Source organism: Phragmites australis, chromosome 13 (genome assembly GCF_958298935.1).
Source record: "Phragmites australis chromosome 13, lpPhrAust1.1, whole genome shotgun sequence".
In the NCBI taxonomy this organism is placed as follows: Eukaryota; Viridiplantae; Streptophyta; class Magnoliopsida; order Poales; family Poaceae; genus Phragmites; species Phragmites australis.
The window spans coordinates 15601639-15624013 of record NC_084933.1 but is presented as its reverse complement, the minus strand read 5'-3'; the positions used below and the strand labels follow the sequence as shown (position 1 = coordinate 15624013).

Here is a 22375-nt window from a genome sequence, read left to right as displayed (position 1 = left end):
AGCAGACCTAATACATATTTATTTAAATTTGAACTTTCTATGTACCAAAACTAATTTTTGTATATACCTAAAATCAAAAATCAATTGCCACCACCGAGCAAGAATAGAGCTCCTCCCTATTGTGCTCGAGCTTGCGGAAGGAGAGGGCGACTTTTATATAGCCAGGACATCACTGCCGGCTCATTTAACCAGTCGGCAGTGATGTTATGCTATCAATGTCAGTCGGTGGATTAAGTCAGTAATGATGAGAGAGCAGGGTATCACTGTCGGCTCAATCCATCGACCGGTAGTGATGACCCTTATCACTACCGGTTCATAAGCAACGATGGCTGATTCTTCCCGCGCGGCTTATGAACCGGCAGTGATGCCCCATCACTGCCGGCCGATTAGGAATCGGCAGTGATGGGCCGGCATATAAGACCAGTTCTGTAGTAGTGATTGTACCAAGTTGCTAGAAAGCTAAACAATATTTGTCCACAATCCTTTACTTCTAAAGCAGTTTTTTATGGTCATAGTCAAGTTAAGATCGGAATAACAATTATTTCATTCAAAACTCTGAGGACAATAATGAAGTTATAGTACCAATCGGCCAATACAACAACCACTTGCTATATTGCCGATGCACATATCAACTTCATATCTTGCAAAAAAACTCTAGTTTGATCATAGTATCAACTACCCAAGAGTTACAAGAGAAAATTGCAAGATCTAAGTCTATATCATTGGTATATAGAGCTAGAAGTCATACTTCCTTTCCTTTTCTTGAGAACTTCAAGTAATCCCGGTTTTCCTTTGAACTATCATCGTATGATTGCGGTTCTTTAAGTGCTATGCCCCACTTTCTGAACATTGAAACAAGCGATACTTTCATGATCAAGTATCTTTTAGCCAAGCTTGGTTCTCCACAAAGCAATATGCCCTCCAATCATATTGAAGTCATATTCAATGTGAGGCAATGGACATAAAGTGAGTAATCATGGCATTTCTCATAAACTCCCTGAGTTATCAGATAGCATCTTTGAGCTAGTTCATTAGGACAAGAACCTCTAGAACACATCCTTTGCATCATTGAGTGAGAACAATTCTCAATTCAATATCAATCGTCACAATTTAATCCAGAAATTGTAAGGGGAACTATTTCCAAAATCTACAACAAAAATATAAGCAACGCTTCAACACTATGTTTGTGTGTATCATCCAATAAACAATTTATCAGAAGATACTCCCACTGTATGTTTTGAAATTGTTTCCCTCTAATGCCATACAATGGGACAAGATCCATATTCAACTAGGTTTTAGTGAGCTTTGGCATCACTGCTAGAAACCTAGGTGATATGGTAAGCAACACATTGCTAATCACATCTTTATGTGACTCTTGTTTGTTGGGTAACATCCAATACCCCGGCACCCAACACCATGCCCTAAGCCTAAAAATGTTTTGATAACTTGTTAAGTAAACCAACACTATGCTTGTAGATGTTTGACATCCACCCTAATAGGTTAAGATAAATGATGGCACCCTACTTCGGTAGACCTACCAAACAATGATCAAAACCTAGGTGTAGCTATTGGAGGGAACTATTCTATCATGGTAATCATATCCGCCACATATAAAACATGAATAAACAGTATGATAAGAACATAGATAGGCATCATAGGCAATCATATTAACTGTGACATAGTATAGCCCCTTCACATAGTGATCGCCATCGTCATGGTCCCTATCCTCCGGGTCATCACGCTTCAAGTTTCCATGATCACGTACTAATCTATTACACCTAATATCACTAGTCAAATTACATGAGAAAAAAAGCATCACAGGTCAGCACACATGCCGTTATACAATAACATGATAGCCTTTGGCTATAATTAACCATGACACACAGGCCATGCAAATTACACACATGCATCATATACACATATAGGTCATACTATTCACATTATTCCCTACAAAAACAAGTTAAGTAGAATCGAATTCTAACGGGATGATGTAAACATGTTATCCTTAAAAGCCCTATCCTAACAATGACCATTTTGATCGAAGAACTTGGTCTAGTAATAAACGAGAGAATAAAGTGGTTAATAAAGTGTATCGCGTAAAGGATAGTAACAATTCTGATGGGCAATCAGATTTAGTTGGAAAGGAGGAAAGGCTGATTGAAGTTGCTGCAAGGTCGGTTATTATTGGAGGCAAAGGGGTTGAAAGAGATACGATCAATATAATTGCTACCTATGCAACTCAAGAGTTGGCTGATTTAAAGGAATGTAAACAACCAGTTACTACTGTTGTCTTGGTTGTTTGTGATGATAACAAAAAAATGGCAGGAGCTGGTCACAAGAATGTTGATGATGTCCGGACTAGTATACGGGCTAAACAGAGAGGAAATGATACTGTGAGTTCGGCCAGGAGCAAAGCAAAAGCATCAGGTTTGGCTGCATTTAAAAGAAAGTTGGATGTGCTTAAAAAGGGAACATGAGTGTCTATGTTGCCCAATGCGAAGCCACAGCTGAGACGGTGTTCACGCAGTTTATCATATCCACATAAGGGAAGATTGTCACAGCAACCTTGCACACAAAGGTTGAAAGAGAGGAAGATGGTTTGGGTCCCTAAGGGTAGCAAAAAGGTTGAAACTAATATTCAAATATCAATTATTGAAGCTAACCAAAAGGCAAAGCCGAAGTTGACATCCAAACAACTTCAGGACAAGCGCGAGAATGAAAAAGCTGATCAATGTGGTCTTGGTCAGGCGTGAGGTTCCAAAAGGCAATTACAATGTCAGAAGTCTGCATATGGATACCAAAATCATTGGCAACCATATCATCACTTTTTATTATCTATTCTACCAATGTCGATGCCATTGACACCTTATCCAGGTATGTTTGAATATCAATTGTGGACTGGGTATGGTCTCTGGATGCCGTTTTATGAGTCTTCATATTTTAGTTGTGTATCATCAAAAAGGGGATGGATGTGATCGGTTGCTACAGTTGTATCCAGAAGATTGTTATTAGGTATTAAAAGCCGAAAAATTTGTTAGAACTTCTTATTTTGGTTATATTAGTATGCTCAAAGGGATATCTAAACTAAAAATATGAATTGTTTCTATCACCCGAGTGAGTAAGAGACGGTGTTTAAGTAGTAACCATTCAGGGATTGTAGTAGTGCTCAGGAGTCAGGTTTATTTTTTGGCAAAGGGGGCATGTGTTGATGACAAAATTTGTCATTTGTAGTGGTTATTGTAGTGATGACCGACTTAATGGGATATTGTTGGACCTGGTTGAATGTGTGGTAGTGGTCGAACTAAGCAGGTGGTTTCTGATCAGGTGATCTCCGGATATGATTACCCTTGACTAGGTGATCTTCGAGCAGGTGATCTCTGGCTAAGGTGGTCTCTGACTAGGTCAATAATAGAATGCTTCGACTAGGAGAAGCTGTATGAGATCGAGGGATAATGGCTGAAAACTACAAGGCAGGTGTCTCCGAGCACGTTGGTCTCTGAGCAGAACTACTCGAGTTTCGAGCACATTGGTCTCCGAGCAGATAGTTAGACCGAGCAATGACTGGTCAAAATGCAAGCACGTGATTGAGCCGAGCAGTTGGAAAGACTGGACGGGCTCAAACATGTGCTCTCCGAGCAAGTTGTCGAACCAAGCAGTGACTGGTCGAACCAAGCAGTGACTGATCGAATCCGAGCACGTGAGCATCTCCGAGCAGCTAGAAGGACTGGTTGAATCCGAGCACGTGAGCATCTCCGAGCAGCTAGAAGGGCTGGTTGAATTCGAGCACGTGAGCATCTCCGAGCAGGTGGTTGAACCAGGCAGTGACTAGTCAAATTTTGAGCACGTAGCAGGAGGTACGCAAGCAGGTGTTCGAGCCGAGCATGTAGTCGAGTTCAAGAAGGCCGAACTGCACAATAAAGGATACTCGGGTCAAAGCGAAAAAATATGCCAATTGTAGAAAGTTCATAGATTAGATAGTATGGCCGAATCATATCTTTCAGTTAGGATCAGGAGTCTTGATTTCTTATGGCTAAGACATGCCACTCTTTAAATATAAGAAGGTCATAACCAATTAAAAACATCTTCTAATCGATCAAACATAATTTACGTTACATTTCGTCTGTACCTTTTTTTTGCCCTACTTATCTTTTCCAATCTACATTACTACCCGTTCTTGATCTCAACGACCAAGAACAAGCCACCGGCTATCTGCGCTTCGACAGAGTCCCTCCAGAGCGCGGGTGACGACAAAAATCCGACGACGTAGTGTCACGACCAAGGTATCCTAAGTGTTGCTCACTAGATATTTTACACGAGATGCTCAGTGTTTGGCGTGAGACACTCCGGGTTCTGTTCATGGTAGCGGGTTCTGTTCATGGTAGGCTGTACAACAACTGTTGTTACATCCAGACCTGAGAACTGGTAAACATATATTCAGGCATAGAAGCCATGCACAATAGAACGTATCAACTAAAGGCAATACACATTAGGTCAAAGAATGATAATGATGAGTTGTTCCAAAAATGAAGTGAACAAACTGACGAAGAGCACCAGTATGTAGATGTATAAAGAATATAACAATGAACAAATAGGTATACAATCAAACTTGTTTGTCAGTAAAGGTGAATCTAATGTTGCCACCTTAGATCTAATGTTGTATAGTAACAGTATCTAACGTTGCATGATGCTATACCGAGGAGCCAGCATACGCAACAGGCCATTGATTCAGAGCTATAGGGGAGAAAACCACACAGGTTATCCCCAGGATGCCACCAAAGAACAGTAGTGAAACCGTGGAAGGGCCAAGCAACAAATCCACCAAGTCTGAAGCAAACTTGTGCATGAATATTAAAACAACCAATGCTTCTTCCTAGGCTTGTATTTGTTAGGGAGATCTGCAAGGCAACAAGTATTTCCTTTTCTTAAAAAAGACGTGTATATGACAGCATGAGCCAACCACATTAATGTATTTACGACTTGCTATAAGCAAGTTCGGAGAAGTATATTGTGTTTCTGACCTCGAGCATCATACAGTGAGTTATAGTGAACTTCTGACCAGAAACTTAGCCAAATCTCTGAAAAACGTAAGATTTTTGGGTCAGTAACTTTTCTTTATTGATTTTGTATCTACCTATGTGTTGCACAAGTGTGCAGTGCTCATAAAGCCATAAAAGTGTATGCGCAAGATCTTGCAACAAATCCAAACACAAACTAATAACGCTGAAACAGCACATAGTGAAAGTGACATAATGCAAACAGCTACTGGTCGCTAGTGAGGTGTTCTACGTCAGTATACATAAAGTTTTCTGTGTGGCTGATAAGCTAGTAACTAATAAGGTAGTAATCCAAAACCTTACCTCTCTGTGGAGCTTGATATTGAGGAATAATTTCAACAAAACAGGTATCTCTGAATGATGTTAGAAGGCAGATTTTCGCAGCAAACTGCCAAAAAGTAAAGGAAAACATTACACATCCTCTCCAGGGAATCCATGTTGTACAACAGTAAATATATGTACTGATTGTCCGTAAAGTATAAACCACAAGTATATGTTTGCCTCAGAAGTATGGAACTTTTAGTGAAGCATAATATAAATATCAAATGGTGTACGATGAATTCAAATACATTAAAATAACACAGATTACGAGATCATTAAGGTTTTATTCTGAAGTCATGCCATGGACAACACAGGTTATTGTTGTTTTGTATTTCAGTTAGATATTAAAATAATAACAATTATTTGCATAGTAATGTAAAGGCTAAAAATGTTGCAGTACTACAGTAGTTGCATGAAAACTCAGCTGAGCAAATGATGGTGAAATCATAGCAGGGAAAAGAGAATTAACCTTGTCAGCAGCTGCTTGCAGCGTGACATGGTCACCCCATTCACCAGACCTGGAAACATGGTATTATGATGACACCACAGTTACAAAAGCACAAGTTCAGGAACTGTTGTTATTGAAGCAGAAAAATTAACACTAGGAAAATACATACTTCTTCATTTTCTTGCAATAATGTTTATATTTCATTGGAACGTAACCTTCGTACAAGGAGTTACATTCCTTGAGCTGCACAAGGAGAAAAACAGCACATGTAAGCATGCAGGTCTCAGACAAGGGAATTAACAGACCACTGATAAAAAAATTATGTTACTTAGTACTTCACACCAAGGAATTCTAATATAGTTAAGCACAGAGTGACAAAAAGCATGAAAAAAGTAAAAGGCATGTGTTACAGCATACACTTGTGAGCCATATGAGCTTATTAACAAGAAGTAAAAAAGTTGTACTTCCAATATGGCCAGGTATTGACATACCTGCTTTACAATCTCCTTTCGAACATTCTTGTGATACTCAGGTGATTGGTATAGCTGGTCTGAGAGTGCACGAAACTACATGAACATATGATTAAGAGTTTAATAGGATTATCTAATTTCATCAAGTAAATAACAATAGGCATAAGAAGTTGGTCAACCTGACAATTTCCATCACCAGATACCCTCACCTCGTACAAGCCATATGCATTCAGCCTACAAAAAAACTCTTACATCATGACAAGATGTTGATATTTCATTTATATCTCAGGAAGAAGGTAGTTACAAGAGACTGAACTTCCATATCTATAATGTGCATAGAGTATAGAAATGGCTAAAAATTGTTTGGAAGTGCAGATATACCATGTGAATGACAATTTCAGAAAGAAAAGGAAGATTTCTATGATCAAGATAACTCTACACTCTCAACTCCCAAGGACAGAGATCTCCAAATGTTTGCCAAAAGACTAATGGGAGGATAGAGTTAACCAATGTCAACGTGCAGAAAGTTAGCCAAAAAGACTAACGGGATGATGGAGTTAACCACTGAACGTGCAGAAAGTTAATGCCTTGCAAAATAAGGGGAAGCACTGAAATATCTTCTTCTGAATGAGGGCCTGCCTTCCAATGAATAAATGTGAACACTTGAGCAGATTGAAGCAAACTAAAGTTCAAGAAAAGTTACCTATCAAGAAGGCGATAATGGTCCATAGTGGCATCACTATATGTCGGGAAGTATGTGTTAATCCGGGGAACATGCTACAAACGTACAGAAGCAATGAGTATCAGGTAAGAAGCCCATGAGGTTACCTTTATTTAGTCAACTAATCTGTACCAGAAAGGGAAAGATAGAGTGTGCCCACCAATGACCAAACAAATAATCAATAGTTCTGCGCAGGGAAGAGAAGGAACAAGGAAAGAAAATATAAAGAAGAAAAAAGTTATGCAATATCTTACAGGAATCGAAGTTAAATTTGTAAGACGCTTGGCCATAGCACCATCTAACTTGGCATATTCTTCTGTGAGAACCATTGCAATCATCCTATCATCATTGGTCTCACTCCTCTGGTTGCTCATAGAGGTTGAGCTGGATGAGGCACCTTCATTTGGAAACATGTGTGTCATCTCCAACCTAGATATTGTCAGGAAAAACAATTATATTTAAAAAAAAATGCTAAGCCAAATGTGTTGGAAGAGGTCTTGAAATACTGAAAGAAACTGAATATCTAAAAAGTTGGAAACATGTGTGTCATCTCCAACCTAGATATTGTCAGGAAAAACAATTATATTTAAAAAAAAATGCTAAGCTAAATGTGTTGGAAGAGATCTTGAAATACTCAAAGAACCTGAATATCTAAAAAGAAGCAAATAAATAGGGAGTGTAATTTACAAGTACAACTATAGAAGTGAAGGAAGCAAACACAACCTACAATGTATATGGCAAAAATTTATATCTTAACGGATGAAAAAAAAAAGCAACTGCAGGAAAAATGAAAGAGACCTATCAAAATAACTTAAATGTAAAATGTTTACTGCATACATGCTGAAATTATGTTTTTGGTTGGGAGAGAAGAACAATGATTTGCATAACTGGCATATATTCAAGTTTGTCTACAGTACTTTGCTGTTAGAGATGCATGTGATGGCATCTCAGATATCTCTCTTCAAGCATAATTTGCATATCTTCCGAAGTCCTAACATACTGACGCCCAGATAATACCATCCATGTTCTCCATGGTAAGCAGGAAAGGCCACATATCACAGGTTAAGCGCGCATTTAACATATATGGTACCAAGCATAATTGACCTTCCATGTAGTACTTAATTTTGTATGTATGCGCTGGCGATGCCCTCCAATATATATAACTATATATGTGTGGTAGAGGCATCGATATTTCATATGAAGCCCTATGAGCCATGATGCTACAGCAGAGAATTGGATGGCTACCTCTTTATCTCATGGACACTGAAATTTGTATTGAATTGGAAGAGGATCCGTCATGGTCGACCACCAGTATAGCCACAAGAAGGGCAAGATGGAAGGCTAAACCACCATATATTAGGGTGGGCCCAGTTGGTCCACACGTCATTAGATATAATTAGAAAGTTTTTATTTTTAAATAATGTAATTAAGATTGTGATCATATCTATAAGATCCAATATCTAGTTTCTTAGGGGTCCAGTCATCTCCTCTATATATAGAGGGAGACATCTATCAATGAGATCAAAAAAGGTTTACGGTTTTCTCTGAACTCCTTTCTCTCCTTCCCTATTGCAACCAGCACCACTCGTGGGTACTGTTCACCGACGTGAACAGTACCACACGCCCTCCACCAGCACAGTCGTTGCCACCACCTCCTGTGCCCTAACCTTAACGCCACCCTGCCCTAGCCGAGCGCCAACAAGGGGCTACCGTCTCTCTTTCTCTGTCAGTCTCAATCTCAATCCCTTCCTTAACTGTTGCCCATTACATCTGGTATCAGACACCTCTGTTGCCTAGTCCATTCATGGAGATCAACAGGGGATTTGATCCTGCACCCTCATGGGCGAATCTTTGCGAACAACTTGAGGAATTTCGCCGCGAACGCTGACAATGGTTTGATGAGTTGTTCGTCGTCCTCGCCGCTCCACTAAATTCAAAGGAGGCGTTGAGATTTCGTGCCCCCTACCACGACGACCAACGGCGTTGAAGGTTGCTTTGGAAGCCTTCCTCATCGCCGATTCTGAACCTGGATGCTTTGCGACCCATGACCACCCTCGACCTCGGGATCGCATTAAGGTGCTTTCATGCCCTCCCACAAGGTCTTCCTCCTCTTATAAGATGATGTTTTCTGAGTTTGATGGCTCCACGAACCCTCTCCCTTGGTTGCATCACTATGAAAAATTCTTCCAGGGACAATGTACCCTAGACTCCGATGGTGCACACCAATGGTATATGTGCCTGGACACGATGAGGGTGTGCCCACTTGGGACAGTTTTGCAACAGCCATTAATCGTCACTTTGGACCCCCCCCCCCTCCACGCGATAATCCGTTGGGGGCTCTTACCTGCCTCCGACAATCAGGAATGGTGGCCACCTTTACGGATGCTTTCCTTCAGCTTCTCAACTAGGTGGATGATCTGGATTCCCATCAACAAGCCAAATTATATACTGTCGGACTATCAGAAAGTGTTAGATTGGAGATGGAACTTCAAGATCCCCATAATTTGGAAGACACCATTGCTCTGCCCCAGACTTTCGAACGTCGATCCACCCATCCCGTCTAGTTACTGACATGTTAACCATGACAGGAACATCAACGACGAACGATGTGCGAATTTCTTTACATGCCCCTTCCGGAATAAATATGACCAGTACAATGCAATTGGAAGTACATCTCAACAATTGTACATTGCAAGCACTATTAGATTCTGGCTCTACACACAACTTCATAAGTGAGGACATCTGTGTCGACTCCACCTTCCAGTATCCACTCCCCAACATGGTATGCATGTGGCCGTCGCTAACGGCGATTCTATTGCCAGTATGAGTTTTTGTCCATCAATTTCTATCTTCATAGGTCATGAGAACTTTTTGGTTGACTTTTATACTATTCCATTGGGAGGATTTGATATGGTTCTTGGCGTCCAGTGGTTAAGTTCCCTTGGCCCCATTGTTTGGTATTTCCAAACACTTCCATGAAGTTTTGACGAACAGATCATCAAGTGACTTGACACAGTCGCAATCGTCATGCTCCCTACAATTATTACCTTGAGGCTTCTCCCACAGATATGATGGACTCTTCACTTCGTGAATTTCAGGATCTTTTTACTATACCTACAGGACTTCCACCCCCTCAGACGATCATCGTATTCACCTTAAGGATTCTTCTATCGCTGTTGTTGTTCGCCCCTATTGTTATCCTCAGTTGCAGAAGGATGAATTAAAGCACCAATGCACCAAGATGTTGGCTAATGGTACTATTCGCTATAGCACATCCGCATTTTCTTCACCAGTATTATTAGTCAAAAAGCATGATGACTCGTGGCGCTTCTGTGTGGATTATCGTGCATTAAACGACAATACCATTAAGGATAAATTTCTCATCCCGATGGTGGAAGAACTCTTGGATGAACTCAAAGGCGCCAAGTATTTCACTAAACTAGATCTCCGTTCGGGATATCATCAGGTGCATATGCATACAACTGATATTGAAAAAACGGCTTTCCGCACACATCATGGTCATTTTGAGTTCCTTGTCATACCTTTTGATTTCACCAATGCCCTGGCAACTTTTCAAGCTCTTATGAATGATGTCTTGGCTTCTTACCTTCGAAAATTCGTCTTGGTTTTCTTCGACGATATTTTGATTTATAGCCTTTCTTGGGCTGGACACCTCCAGCGTGTTCGCCAGGTTTTTGCTACACTCCGGTCTCACAATTTATTCCTTAAACAATCTAAATGTTTATTTGGCTCTTCTGAAGTCTCCTATTTATACCACATTATTTCAGCTAAAGGAGTGGTAGTTGATCTTCAAAAAATTGAGGTTATCTCTCGATGGGCCGTCCCTACGTCCATCAGACAACTGCGTGTTTTTTTGGGACTTGCTAGGTACTATCACAAGTTCATCCGCAATTATGGTCGTATTGCCAAACCTCTCACTCAATTATTGCAGAAAGATGGATTTCTTTGGACGGAGGAGGCCACATCTGTCTTTCAGCATCTTAAATAGGCCTTGACCTCAACTCCTATTCTACAATTACCATATTTCAATGCCCTCTTCATTGTTGAATGTGATGCCTCGGGAACATGGTTTGACGTTGTTCTACATCAAGGATTAGGTGATTTGGCTTTCTATAGTCATCCTATGGCGGCCCGTCATTCGAAATTGGCCGCATATGAGGGAATTAGTTGGTCTAGTTCAAGTTGTGCGCCATTGGCGCTCATATTTATGGGGTCATGAGTTTCTTATTCGCACAAATCATTATAGTCTCAAATATCTATTGGATCAACGCGTTTCTACTATCCCACAAACCCAATGGGTAAATAAATTATTAGGCTATGATTTTTCAGTGAAATACAGGCTCGGTCAACTCAACACAGTGGCTAATGCTTTATCTGGCCAAGTCAATAGCAATATCTCCCTATTCGTTATCTCTTTTTCGGAATTTCAATTATCTAATAATATTCGGCAATTTATATTGAAAGATGATTCCATGAGTCAATTATTAGTTGAGATTCAGTACGGCAACCACACTCTTCCGTGGGAAGTATCAGATGCGTTGATTCTTTACAAAAAACATGTTTATCTTCTAACAAATTGGCCGCTGCTTCAAACGGTCCTTCTGGTATTCATGCTTCGGCACATGAGGGTGTTCAAAAGACACTTCAACGCCTTTGTGTTGATTTTTATGTTCCAGGTACTCTTCGTGAGGTTCGCAATTTTGTTCGGAATTGTTCCACTTGCCAAAGAAATAAGACTGAACATCTTCATCTAGCCGGTCTTCTCCAAAGTTTGGATGTGCCATGTCAGATTAGGACGACATTGCTATGGATTTTATTGGAAGCTTACCAAAAGTTGCCGGCAAAACTATTATTCTTATTGTGGTGGATCGTTTCTCTAAATATGCTCATTTTATACCCTTGGCCCACCCATTTACAGCACCGATGGTGGTGCGTGCCTTCTTTGATGAAATTGTTCGTCTTCATGGGATACCACGATCTATTGTGAGTGATAGGGATGTCATCTTTATAAGCCGCTTTTGGAAGGAACTTTTCGCTCCTTCTAGAGTTCAATTGGATATGAGTTCAGCTATCACCCTCAATCAGATGGACAATATGAGGCTGTCAATAAAGTCATCGTGATGTGTCTCTGTTGTCTCACGGTGGACAAACCTAAAGATTGGATTTGTTGGCTTCCTTAGGCTGAATATCGCTATAACACATCATTCCATTCCTCTCTAAAGGAAACACCATTCAAGGTGGTCTATGGTCGATATTCCCCGATCCTTCGATCTTATGATACTGGCGATGCCTGAATTCCAACAATGAATGACCTTTTGGTGGATCGCGATGCCTTCTTGTATTCTATTCGGGAACGTCTTCTTCAGGCTCCAGAGTTTCAACGCAGTTATTATAATAAACATCATCACCAATTGGAATTTGTTATAGGAGATTGGGTTTGGTTGCGCCTTCTCACACGAACTGCGCATGTAATTGCGATTGCTCCAAAAGGCAAAATATCTCCTTGTTATTATGGACCCTATCAAGTTCTGGAATGTATTGGTGAGGTTGCTTATAGCCTGGACTTGCCAGCGGATAGTCGCATAATGTGTTTCATGTTGGTCTTCTCAAGAAATGCACTAGACCTGTGCCTTCACCTCCGCCAGAGTTACCAGTTATTCATGAGGGACGTACCGTACCTCATACTGCTAAGGTCCTCCGCATTAGACGCTATCAAGGAGAACTCGAAGTTTTAATTCAATGGAAAGATCAACCGATGTCGCAAACTTCGTGGGAGAATGTTTCTACCATCCAGCACCTATATCCTACACTGCAACTCGAGGACGAGCTGCTTCAGTAAACGGGGAGAGATGTCATGGTCAGCCAGCAGTATAGCCGCAGGAAGGGCAAGATGGCGAGCTAAACCACCATATATTAGGGTTGGCCCAGTTGGTCCACACATCATTAGATATAATTAGAATGTTTTTGTTTTAAAAGAATGTAATCAAGATTGTGATCATATCTATAAGATCCAATCTCTAGTTTCTTAAGGGTCGAGTCTTCTCCTATATATATATAGAGGGAGACATCTATCAATAAGATCAAGGAAGGTTAAGGGTTTTCCCTAAACTCCTTTCTCCCCTTCCCTGTTGCAACCGCCACCACTTGCGACTGTTCACCGACATGAACAGTACCGCATGCCACCAGTATAGCCATCGACATGAACAGTACCACACGCCCTAACCCTAACGCCGCCCAGTCCTAGCCGAGCGCCAACAACGGGCTGTCATCTCTCTCTCTGTCAGTCTCAATCTCAGTCCCCTACCTAACTGCTCTCCTCTAAGTTCAAATATTTTAGTTTCTCTGCTAGCTCTTTATAAGGTCATGAAGGGCGACAGCGTTAGTATCGGCATCCAGAGTCTAAAATTACATTTTGTGGCTACAAATTGAGCACCAATTGTTTCTTCCAGAGGTCACTGGAAGTAGAACAGACGTTATAAGTAGCCTAGCCTGAATGGTATCCAGTATCTATTCTATCCACCTTTTTCAACGAATCCTGCCCACCTGTATTCTGGGGCAAGATCCCAAAGGGATTTCGCTTTTCAGTTTGACTAAACCATTTTCCCCTCCAATCTTGCCCAAAATAGATTGTTCATCTACAGTCGTCGTTCATTCAGTATTGTCGTTTCCCACCAAAATAGCAAATGAATTCGGAGCACCAGACTGAATGAACTTCAATCCTAGGGAAGCACCATCTTGCTAATAGATCAACCGAGCAAGCTACCTTTTCTTGTCGGACATTCCTGAATCGGACCTTAGCGCAGGGAGCTAAGGAAAAGATGACTCATAACTGCACATCGCATCAAGCCAAGAACGCACAGGGGATTTGTTCGTCGCAGAGCTCTCTTTGCGAATCAATCTCGATTGATTCAACTCTGTCGATCACCAAGACAAGATCCCCCAACAATCTCGATTGACTCAACCCCAATCCACCCCGCGTCCGCCAACCAGAATCCGAATGCACGAGTCGGCGTCACATAAAGAAACGCCCAAATTCCTCCGAAGAGAAGAAACAACGATGATTTCCAAATCAATCAAGAAGCAAGCAAGAAGAAGAACCATACCGCCACAGGTAGCAGCAGAAGTGGAACGCCTGCTAGCTCGCGGGACCGGAGAGCTTCGACGGTACCGAATCCCGCGCGGCAGATTGGGAGGGTGCGCGGCGCGAGGGCTTATACGGGCCCGGTGTCGGGACGGGGGACGAGACGATGGCGCTTTCTTCTCTTGCGCCGCGGCTGGGTGGCTTTGATTGCTTCCGCTCGATTCGGTTGCGCCTTTTTCCTGTGTTGGACTGTTAGGCTGCCGCGGTTTCTTCCGCGTACGGCCTTGCCTACCCAACTACCCCATCCCCGGCGCGACTCCCTGCCGTCTCTCGGGGCCACCTGATTTGATCAGCATTCAGCTGACAGGTGGGTCATGTCCTGGGAAGTTGCTTTGCGCCCAGAGCAGCCCGGTTGCGAGGGCATGTTAGGGAGACTGTCACACTGAGGTACCGTCCAACCGTGATTTTTAGTTTTCAGGGTGATTTTTTTAAATGAATTAAATATTAGGAGTTTAAATTATCAGTTTTTTATTTATTTTTTTATAAAACTTAATATAGAAGATTATTTTTGATCATAGAATCATCTTGCTAGAGAATTTAGATGAGGGGAATTCTACCAAACATGCCCTATAAGGCTATCTTTAACCGAATCTCTTTGCGGTTTCCGGTCTCTTTACGAAGGGATTCTCGTTCTCTTCAGCGTTTCAACGGTTTCACTTCGTAGTTCCTGTCAGAATAGGATTCCTAACTCTATTCTCTTTACTTTGAGATTCTCTTCTTCCCCTTCACAAATCCTCTCAAAGAGAAACCGTTGAAGATAATGTAAAAATAAAGAAAATAAGAATGAGAAGAGAAATTCCAGAAGAGGATGAAATGAAAAGAGTATAACTGGGGATGGTCTAACCATAGTAGAGCAGTGCAGTGGTGACTTTGCGCATGCGCTGATCATTGTTGTGTTGGGTGTAGTAATACTACGAATTTTCATAAAAAGAGAAGTTCTCCATTATATATCGTAGTGCCTTCACTTGTTATGATGCAAACTTTAGATATCGAAAACGGAAATGATAATGTTTGGGTGTTCTACGCATTGGACGGCCCGCTCAATCTGTAGCCTATCATCGATAATTAGCACAGTCCATCCTCGATCATTAACACCGATCGTGTCGCCCTCCACAGCCCCACCTTATCACTTTTCTCTGGTCATCTTCGTCTTGCCTCCTTCGTCACTCCCCCCACTCGATCCGACCTCCTATCACGCTGCCCCTCAGTCACCGCTCCACTTTCAGATCCAGCTCCCCACAGCTCAATCTAGCTCCCCTCCATTCGTCTCATCACTCCCTCTTCAGATTGGCTCATATTTGACTGCAGCACTACATCCATCGGCTAGCTCGTTCGGCGGACCAGCTCGAGCTTTATGCATCAAGCTCGTGGTAGTGGATCTAGTGGCCTAATACGATGTGACCCATAGGGTCAAGGGTGACAAGGCAGGGGGAGCGAGGCTGGGAGCTCGACGGCCCCGGCGTCGTCCGCACCATTCAACGAGTGTGGCAACGGTTACTCCTCTAGCGGTAGCTGTGACTCCTCCTGCTCTGAGCACCTCAGCGAGTGTGGCAGCGACGACCTCTCCTTTCTATGGCAAAACACCTTTCTGTGGCAGTCGTCTTCTCCTTCCCCTTTGTGATAAGAATGTTGCAGTCCTTCGATTTAATTTGTTGCAGCGATTCATTTTGTACATGATGTTGCAGTCTTTAGTTTAGAATGTTGTATTAATTCATTTTTGATGTTGCAGTGAATACTTTTCGATGTTGTAGCTGTCTTTTTTAATGTTGCACGATGTTGCAATCCTTTGTGTAGGATGTTGCATCGATTCCTTTTTGATGTTGCAGTAAATACCTTTTGATGTTGCAATGATTCTTTTTTTATATTGCACTCATTATTATTCAATGTTGTATTGTTTCTTTTTTTTATGTTGTATTAATTAACTTACGATGTTGCATTGCCTGGCTCAGATTTAGCTAATGAGAGTGGCTTCTGACTCCAACTTTTCTTCTGCGTGTACGCGGCCAAATCTACGAGGTGGATGGCAACGTGGTGTTGCATGGAGATCCAGTGGCGGCGTCTTCAGAAGAAGCGCTAACTACTGGCTGATGAAGAGGACGACGATAGATGGCAGCATCGAGCTGGTTCAGCGTGATGGTGTCCTCCATAACGGTATGGTTTGAGAGGAGCACTAGCATTGCTGGATATGGAGGCAACGTGGCGCAGGACTGCCGGATCCAAAGGCGACGAGCGGCGGGGAGCGCGAGGGAGGAGGGAGGGCATATGAAGAAATGGAGATAGTGAGGCATAGATCGGAAGTGTAGCTCACTAATTAGTCTTACGAGCGTCTAGAGAAATCATTTTGATCGGAGGGCAACCGACTACCTTGCTCCTTCGATATAACAGCTAGAAACCGTCCGATACTGTATCCAGATGTCCAGCGCTAGCAGTGTCCTATTAAAAATGCTCACATACGCTACATACCGTACCGTACGACGCCGAGGCTTTTGCATATTTCTCTTGGGCATGTGTACTTGTTTCTCCTGGCCGTTTCGCGCAAGTAAATTAGTAAAACCATGGACTGTCCCATACCTCTATTTGATCTGTTGTTTTATTACTATCTCTCAAATGTGGATTATATACATAGACAGAGGAACGGGAATTTGCTCTTTGACGCTGAACACTGTCAAACTTGACCATCAGTACATCTAGTGCTATAGCAAAATTCATTTGAACAGGTGCCTCAGCATTTTTTTAATTACACACTGCTGATAATCTAGTTTGTAAAAATCTCCACTGGAATACTACACTCCCTTTTTTGAGAGGATCATGCTTCTACTAAACTAGTGAAATCACCGGGTTGGAAGATGTTTTCTGCATACTAGATTCAGATACAACAACACCCACTTTAGCAGCAAAATTCGATGACTTCATAGATTCAGATACGTCTTCACCTGCTGATAAGCTCACTTTTTCCTTGCTATCATCTGCTAAGATCATATCCAACGGATTCCTTTTGCGACCTAGAATCCCTTCGCGAATGAATTTTCGTTCCATTCAGCGCTCTAACGGTTCCCTTCATGAAGGAATTCGTAAGGTCATTCTCTCGAATCCCTTCGAAAGGAAGCTGTTAGAGATAAGAAAAAATAAAGAGAATTGGAACAGGGAAGAAAACCAGAAATTAAACAAGATGAAGAGAGAATGATTAGGAATGATCTAAGAATTGCCCGTAGTGAAAGCAGGACTCGGTTCGGAGAATTCTCCACACAATTGGGCGATTACTCTTAGCATATATAGAGTACATCGTGTATAAGATTTACAACAAACAATACGTGATTACAGTTGAAACTATCAAGAGATAAGACAATCGAAGATAGATACAATGAGTACCATTGAAAGGATCGAATACTTTAAGAGGAAAGTGAATTGGATTCTAATTAAAATACTTTTACCAAATTTTAGAATAAGTTGTAACTTTATCTTAAATAAAAGATAATGTAACTACATGAACAAGCTAGAGGAAGACAAGTAAACAAGCAAGCTAGAATACAAAGTAAATTATGGAATTGAAGTCTTGCAAGAATATAAATGCTCAAAATAAATGCAAGAAAGTAAACAGATGGACAAAAAGACACCGATTTTTTTCTGAGGTATCGAGGAGTTGGTACTCCCCTTAGTCCTCGTTAGAGCATCCATTAAGGATATCGCTTCCTGTTGAGCCATCAAGATTCAAGTGCTTCATCATAATTATCACTACTCTATTTCCGGATTGATGGACATCAAACCAAACTTTAAGCTTTTCTTGAGGCTCCCGCAAGATCTCCAAGAGCTCATCAAGACACCTCGAATCATCAAGACCGACTAGTTGTTGCCAACCATCAAGAATAACAAGTCAATAGCTTCACTTGACTAAGATCAAACCTAAACTACAACTAGATGCATAATTGCTACTCTTTATGCACTAATGATGTCCTTAATATTAAATTAAAAACTTTGCAAATCACTCTAGTGCACTCTCTTGCTTCTTGATGACACACACAATGTATCCACTCTTCTGGGTTCACAAGAGATAGAAGTGAGACGAAGTGAGTAGGTATTAATAGGATAGAGGTTTAAATCTAGTCGTTACCCAACCGCCTATGATTTCTATGAATACTGGATGATCTGGTATACGCCTTCTCACACACACTGGATCATCCGGTGTGTACCTTTTTTCAACGACTGGCCACTGCCCGCTGTCATTAGCTGTTACTGTTAGAAAATGCTCTGGCATTTTCTATTCACACACCGGACCATCCGATTAGTAACATCTCCACTGAGCCGAAAGAAAAACTTCTGGAAAATGCTCCGGTGATGCATACACACTGATCACTAGACCATCCGATGTATTCAACTCCATTTTCTGAGGATTTGCACAAGTTATGTAAAATACTCCGGTGTGCACTCGGTACTAACACTGGACCATCCGGTGTAGACATCAACTTTCTCTCTCAGCCAAAAAAACACTCTGGTGTATATTCTCTGTTGATCACCAGACCACCCGGTCAGAACAAACTTTCTTTGAGATTGTCCAATTTAAACTTTCTTGAGCTCTAACTTCTCGACATCTCATTCATGGGCTTCTCTTAGCTATCTAGTGCTAGAATTTTACAAGTCTACATCCAACCAAATCTAGACTCAACTATATCAAACTACTACTCTTAGCCCCTATTTATAGTACAATCAAAACACTAAAAAAAGATATATACTACTCTAAGTGGCATTCATCTACCAGTGATATTTAGAACTAGAAGATCATTAATCTTAATGCTCATATCCTTTGATCGTCCATAGAATCAATTTTAGAGACCAAAAATATGTAGTCATCATTATGAACTAAATTTTTTATACCCTTCAAAACAAACTTATTACTCACAATGATATGGTTGTTATTAATCACCAAAACACTTACCACTTACCTAGGAGCCTAAATACTACAATCTCCCCCTTTTTAGTGAGTGATGACAACACAAATAAGAAGATAAAGATATGAATTGAAGTATACCCTATCATACTAAGAAATTACGACATAAAACAATTAAGTAAGAGAAAGTCTAGCAATAGAACAACCTATCTATGCTAGGTGAATTAAAATTAAACAGAGCATGAGAGGAAACACAATGTGATGGCAAGCAAAACACATCAATAGAAAGAGCCAAATAGTCTGTTATTACATCAAAATTCAATAAGATCTAACATTCCGAACCTAACTACTCAAGCTCCTCTTGAAACTAAGACTCCCCTTAATTCTAGACATTCGAACTAACTCTCTCTCTCCCCTAACATACTCTTCCCCTAACACTAGACTCTCTCCCTCTTTGGCATCTAAGAACCAAAAAGATAACACTACTAAACACATAAGGCCATAGGAGACGAAGGAGCCGACGTTGCCGAAGAAGGACGCGCCATGAACTGAGACCCTGAATCGAACTCGGAGTCGGATGCGGCAGCAGTGATGTCAACATCAACTGAGAGGGATCTTGCTGAAGGTTGAACAGAGACGGATGGGGCAAGAGACTTTGATGAAACTACATCTAGACGGGGGTCGAAGCCTAAGGTTCCATGACCCTGAGCTACCATCTCCAGAACAATCTGACTCTGCACTACCCAAAGCGTAGAATCTATCTCATCAAATTTAGGCTATGTGACAGCAAGAGGTGGAACAACTGATGAACGCTGCTCAGGGACAGTCAGCTGCGAAGAGTCCTAAAAGCTAAGGGGCCTAATGGTCATAGGTGTAGACAATGGTGCAAACACTGGCCTCTGAGACGTCTCGACAGGTTGTGAGAAGACTCCAGTGGAGAAAAGTGGTGAGAGTGGAAAGCCTGGCTCCGGAGTACCAAGAAACCGCTAACACTATTTGGGAGAGGACTCAGGGCTGGAGCAGATGCTCAAGGTGCAGTTGGAAACTGAAGACCTGAAGCCTAAAACAGAGATCCCAAACAACCAAAAATAAACGAGAACATCCTATTGGTGTTCTTCCTGTCTGACTGGAGAGCTATGAACATAGCCTGCTAATGCTGCTGGAGTGACTGCATAAGCACCAACTGCTGCTCCTGCTGGCGAATAAGATCAGTCTAAAGCTTCGTCTGCATCTCTGCATGAACTGTCGGCTGCTGCTGCATCTGCTGAAGAATGAGTAAGAGTTCGGAAGGCTATGCAGCAGGAGTCATGGGAGGTGCCATCTCAGGTGCTGCAGAGGGAGGCACTGAAGTCTATGGGACTGCCTCAGTAGATCCTCCTACCTCTGCAACGTGTGACCTAGCGACTAGAGCAAAGTACTCAACATTGTCAGAACCTAAGTTGTTGTCAATATCAAAGACAGCCTGTGGTAGCTCTACCTCGTCCCCAGCTAGGGCACGGTCCTCAGCATATGCCCTCTCTTGCTTGTCTACTGGGATCTACTCCTGAGCATATAACATGGCACACCAACCTCGGCGTATGTTTGAAAGTGCAGTAGGAGAATACTAATTGAAGTAAGTCAAAGACTAATCGTAGGTCTGAAGAAACTCAAGGAACCTGATCGAGTGAGCAAGCATATATGATATCAAGTGCACATAGGGATGCTATCTAGCCATCGTCATCCCATCTGCAATCACATCCTCTATCTCACAAAGAATAAGATCCACAATGTCAAATTGCTATTGAGTAAGGATGGAAAGGATTAGGCACTGCTATATATTTGTGATGACATCTACATAGCTGACCCTCGGCAATAGCTTGCGTCTCATGGCCATATGGATGGCCTTTGCGTCAAGTGTGAGAATGTCTGGTAGTCTGAGAGAACCTAGGACGAATGGCTGCCAGAACAACGATCTAATCTCATCGTCTGTCGGAAAGTAACCACCAACAAGAGGACGACGAGGAGGGTTGGCGTTCAGATGAACGATCTCATGACGGTACCTGGCACTCACCTGAACCCCCAAAGACTCAAACATGTTGTTCTGATATAATCTCATCTGCTCGCCCTGGAACATAAACTGAATGAAGTTCATCTCTATTACAATCGACATTATGGTGTAGAACACTCTGACCCACTCCTCAACATATATGTTCACATCCGTAAGCAGAGCTGATATTCCAGGGAATGCACAAAGTGTTGTCTCATGTCCACTCTCCCTGAAGCCAACTACATGTAACAACAGTTGAGCGTCTTGTACTCGTTCAAGCTGACATTCTTCCTCAGGTATGACATGTGGAAGCTCTCATACAGTGTACTCTAGAACCTAGGAACCCCCTTATTTCTTTGTAGGGTAAACCACTCTCTGACTGGAACGAACCTCAGCTTCTTAATCATTGGTGACTTGAAAGATGTCAATTCACGCAACCTAGTTTCTGCCTGTGATGGAGGCTACTCTGTCTGCTGCTCCTCCTCCTCCTCCTTTGGCTCTAGCTCCAGACGAGCCCTCTTTCTGCTGTTTAACTAGCCGGAAGGCGTCGAGCCCAACCTCATGGTAGAATGAGTGCGAGTGGACCAACGCGGCGGAGAAGTGTCACCTCTAATCTAAAGACCTCACTAAGAAATAGGAGCATCTGCAACAGCTATCGCTCAATCCCACTCTTTCTATTCCTTTGACCTTTTCTTTTTTTATTGCTCAACGGCCTTGCTCTTGCCACGACGCTCACGACCCATCACGAAGAATTTATGGGAGAAGCCGGTGATGATGGAGAAGAACTACGTCTCAGGTGGTGGCAATGCTAAGCACAGGGAAGTGGTGCTAGGGCAGAGCTCTAGTGAGACACGGCGGTGAGGTGGCTGACGTGGCACAAGGGGATAGGTGCGCAGCTACTCTAGAACTCGACGGTGTTGGAATGACGACTTGATGAGGCGATGGGAGCTTGGGTGATGGCACGACAGCAATCGAATCGGGAAGAGAAAGCCGAGTCGAAGCCGATTTCTTCTAGGAGATGCATAGACTTGAGCGTCAGACAAATGCACAAGACAAAATTCCAGGAGACTTGCCAAAACTGAGTTGAGAAAACCGATTTTCAAACACTGGATTGTCTGCTAACCTCAGTATAGAGCACCGGACCATTTCTGAGGAAAAATTCAATTCTGAACGCCAGAAGGTCCGTGATGGAAATATTGTATGCGCCAGACAGATTTCTAGAACTTCTGAGATACTACCACTGGCTTGAACACAGGAAGGTCTGGTGAAGAACTCTCAGCAAACGTTGGAC

At 42.1% G+C, this 22375-nt stretch overlaps 1 protein-coding gene across 1 annotated transcript; it reads right to left on the bottom strand.

The window, feature by feature from the left end:
- Positions 1–4538: 4538 nt before the first annotated feature.
- Positions 4539–14371, bottom strand: LOC133888511 (OVARIAN TUMOR DOMAIN-containing deubiquitinating enzyme 12-like). Its single transcript, XM_062328786.1, has 10 exons — positions 14139–14371; positions 7269–7443; positions 6997–7070; positions 6473–6527; positions 6315–6389; positions 5993–6066; positions 5845–5893; positions 5358–5442; positions 5019–5075; positions 4539–4895 (listed from the first exon to the last, which is right to left on the bottom strand). Exons 2-10 carry the CDS (start codon positions 7434–7436, stop codon positions 4849–4851), a joined length of 684 nt encoding a protein of 227 aa, XP_062184770.1. The 5' UTR covers positions 7437–7443; positions 14139–14371; the 3' UTR covers positions 4539–4848.
- Positions 14372–22375: the final 8004 nt, after the last annotated feature.

Bases quoted from the DNA above. Each gene is read 5' to 3' on its own strand.
- LOC133888511 (XM_062328786.1), bottom strand. From the start codon at position 7,436: ATGACACACATGTTTCCAAATGAAGGTGCCTCATCCAGCTCAACCTCT. The intron at 5,894-5,992 runs GTATGTATTTTC...CCATGTTTCCAG, and splicing joins TATTGCAAGAAAATGAAGAA to GTCTGGTGAATGGGGTGACC. The intron at 5,443-5,844 runs GTTAATTCTCTT...ACTTTTTGGCAG, and splicing joins TGCAAGCAGCTGCTGACAAG to TTTGCTGCGAAAATCTGCCT.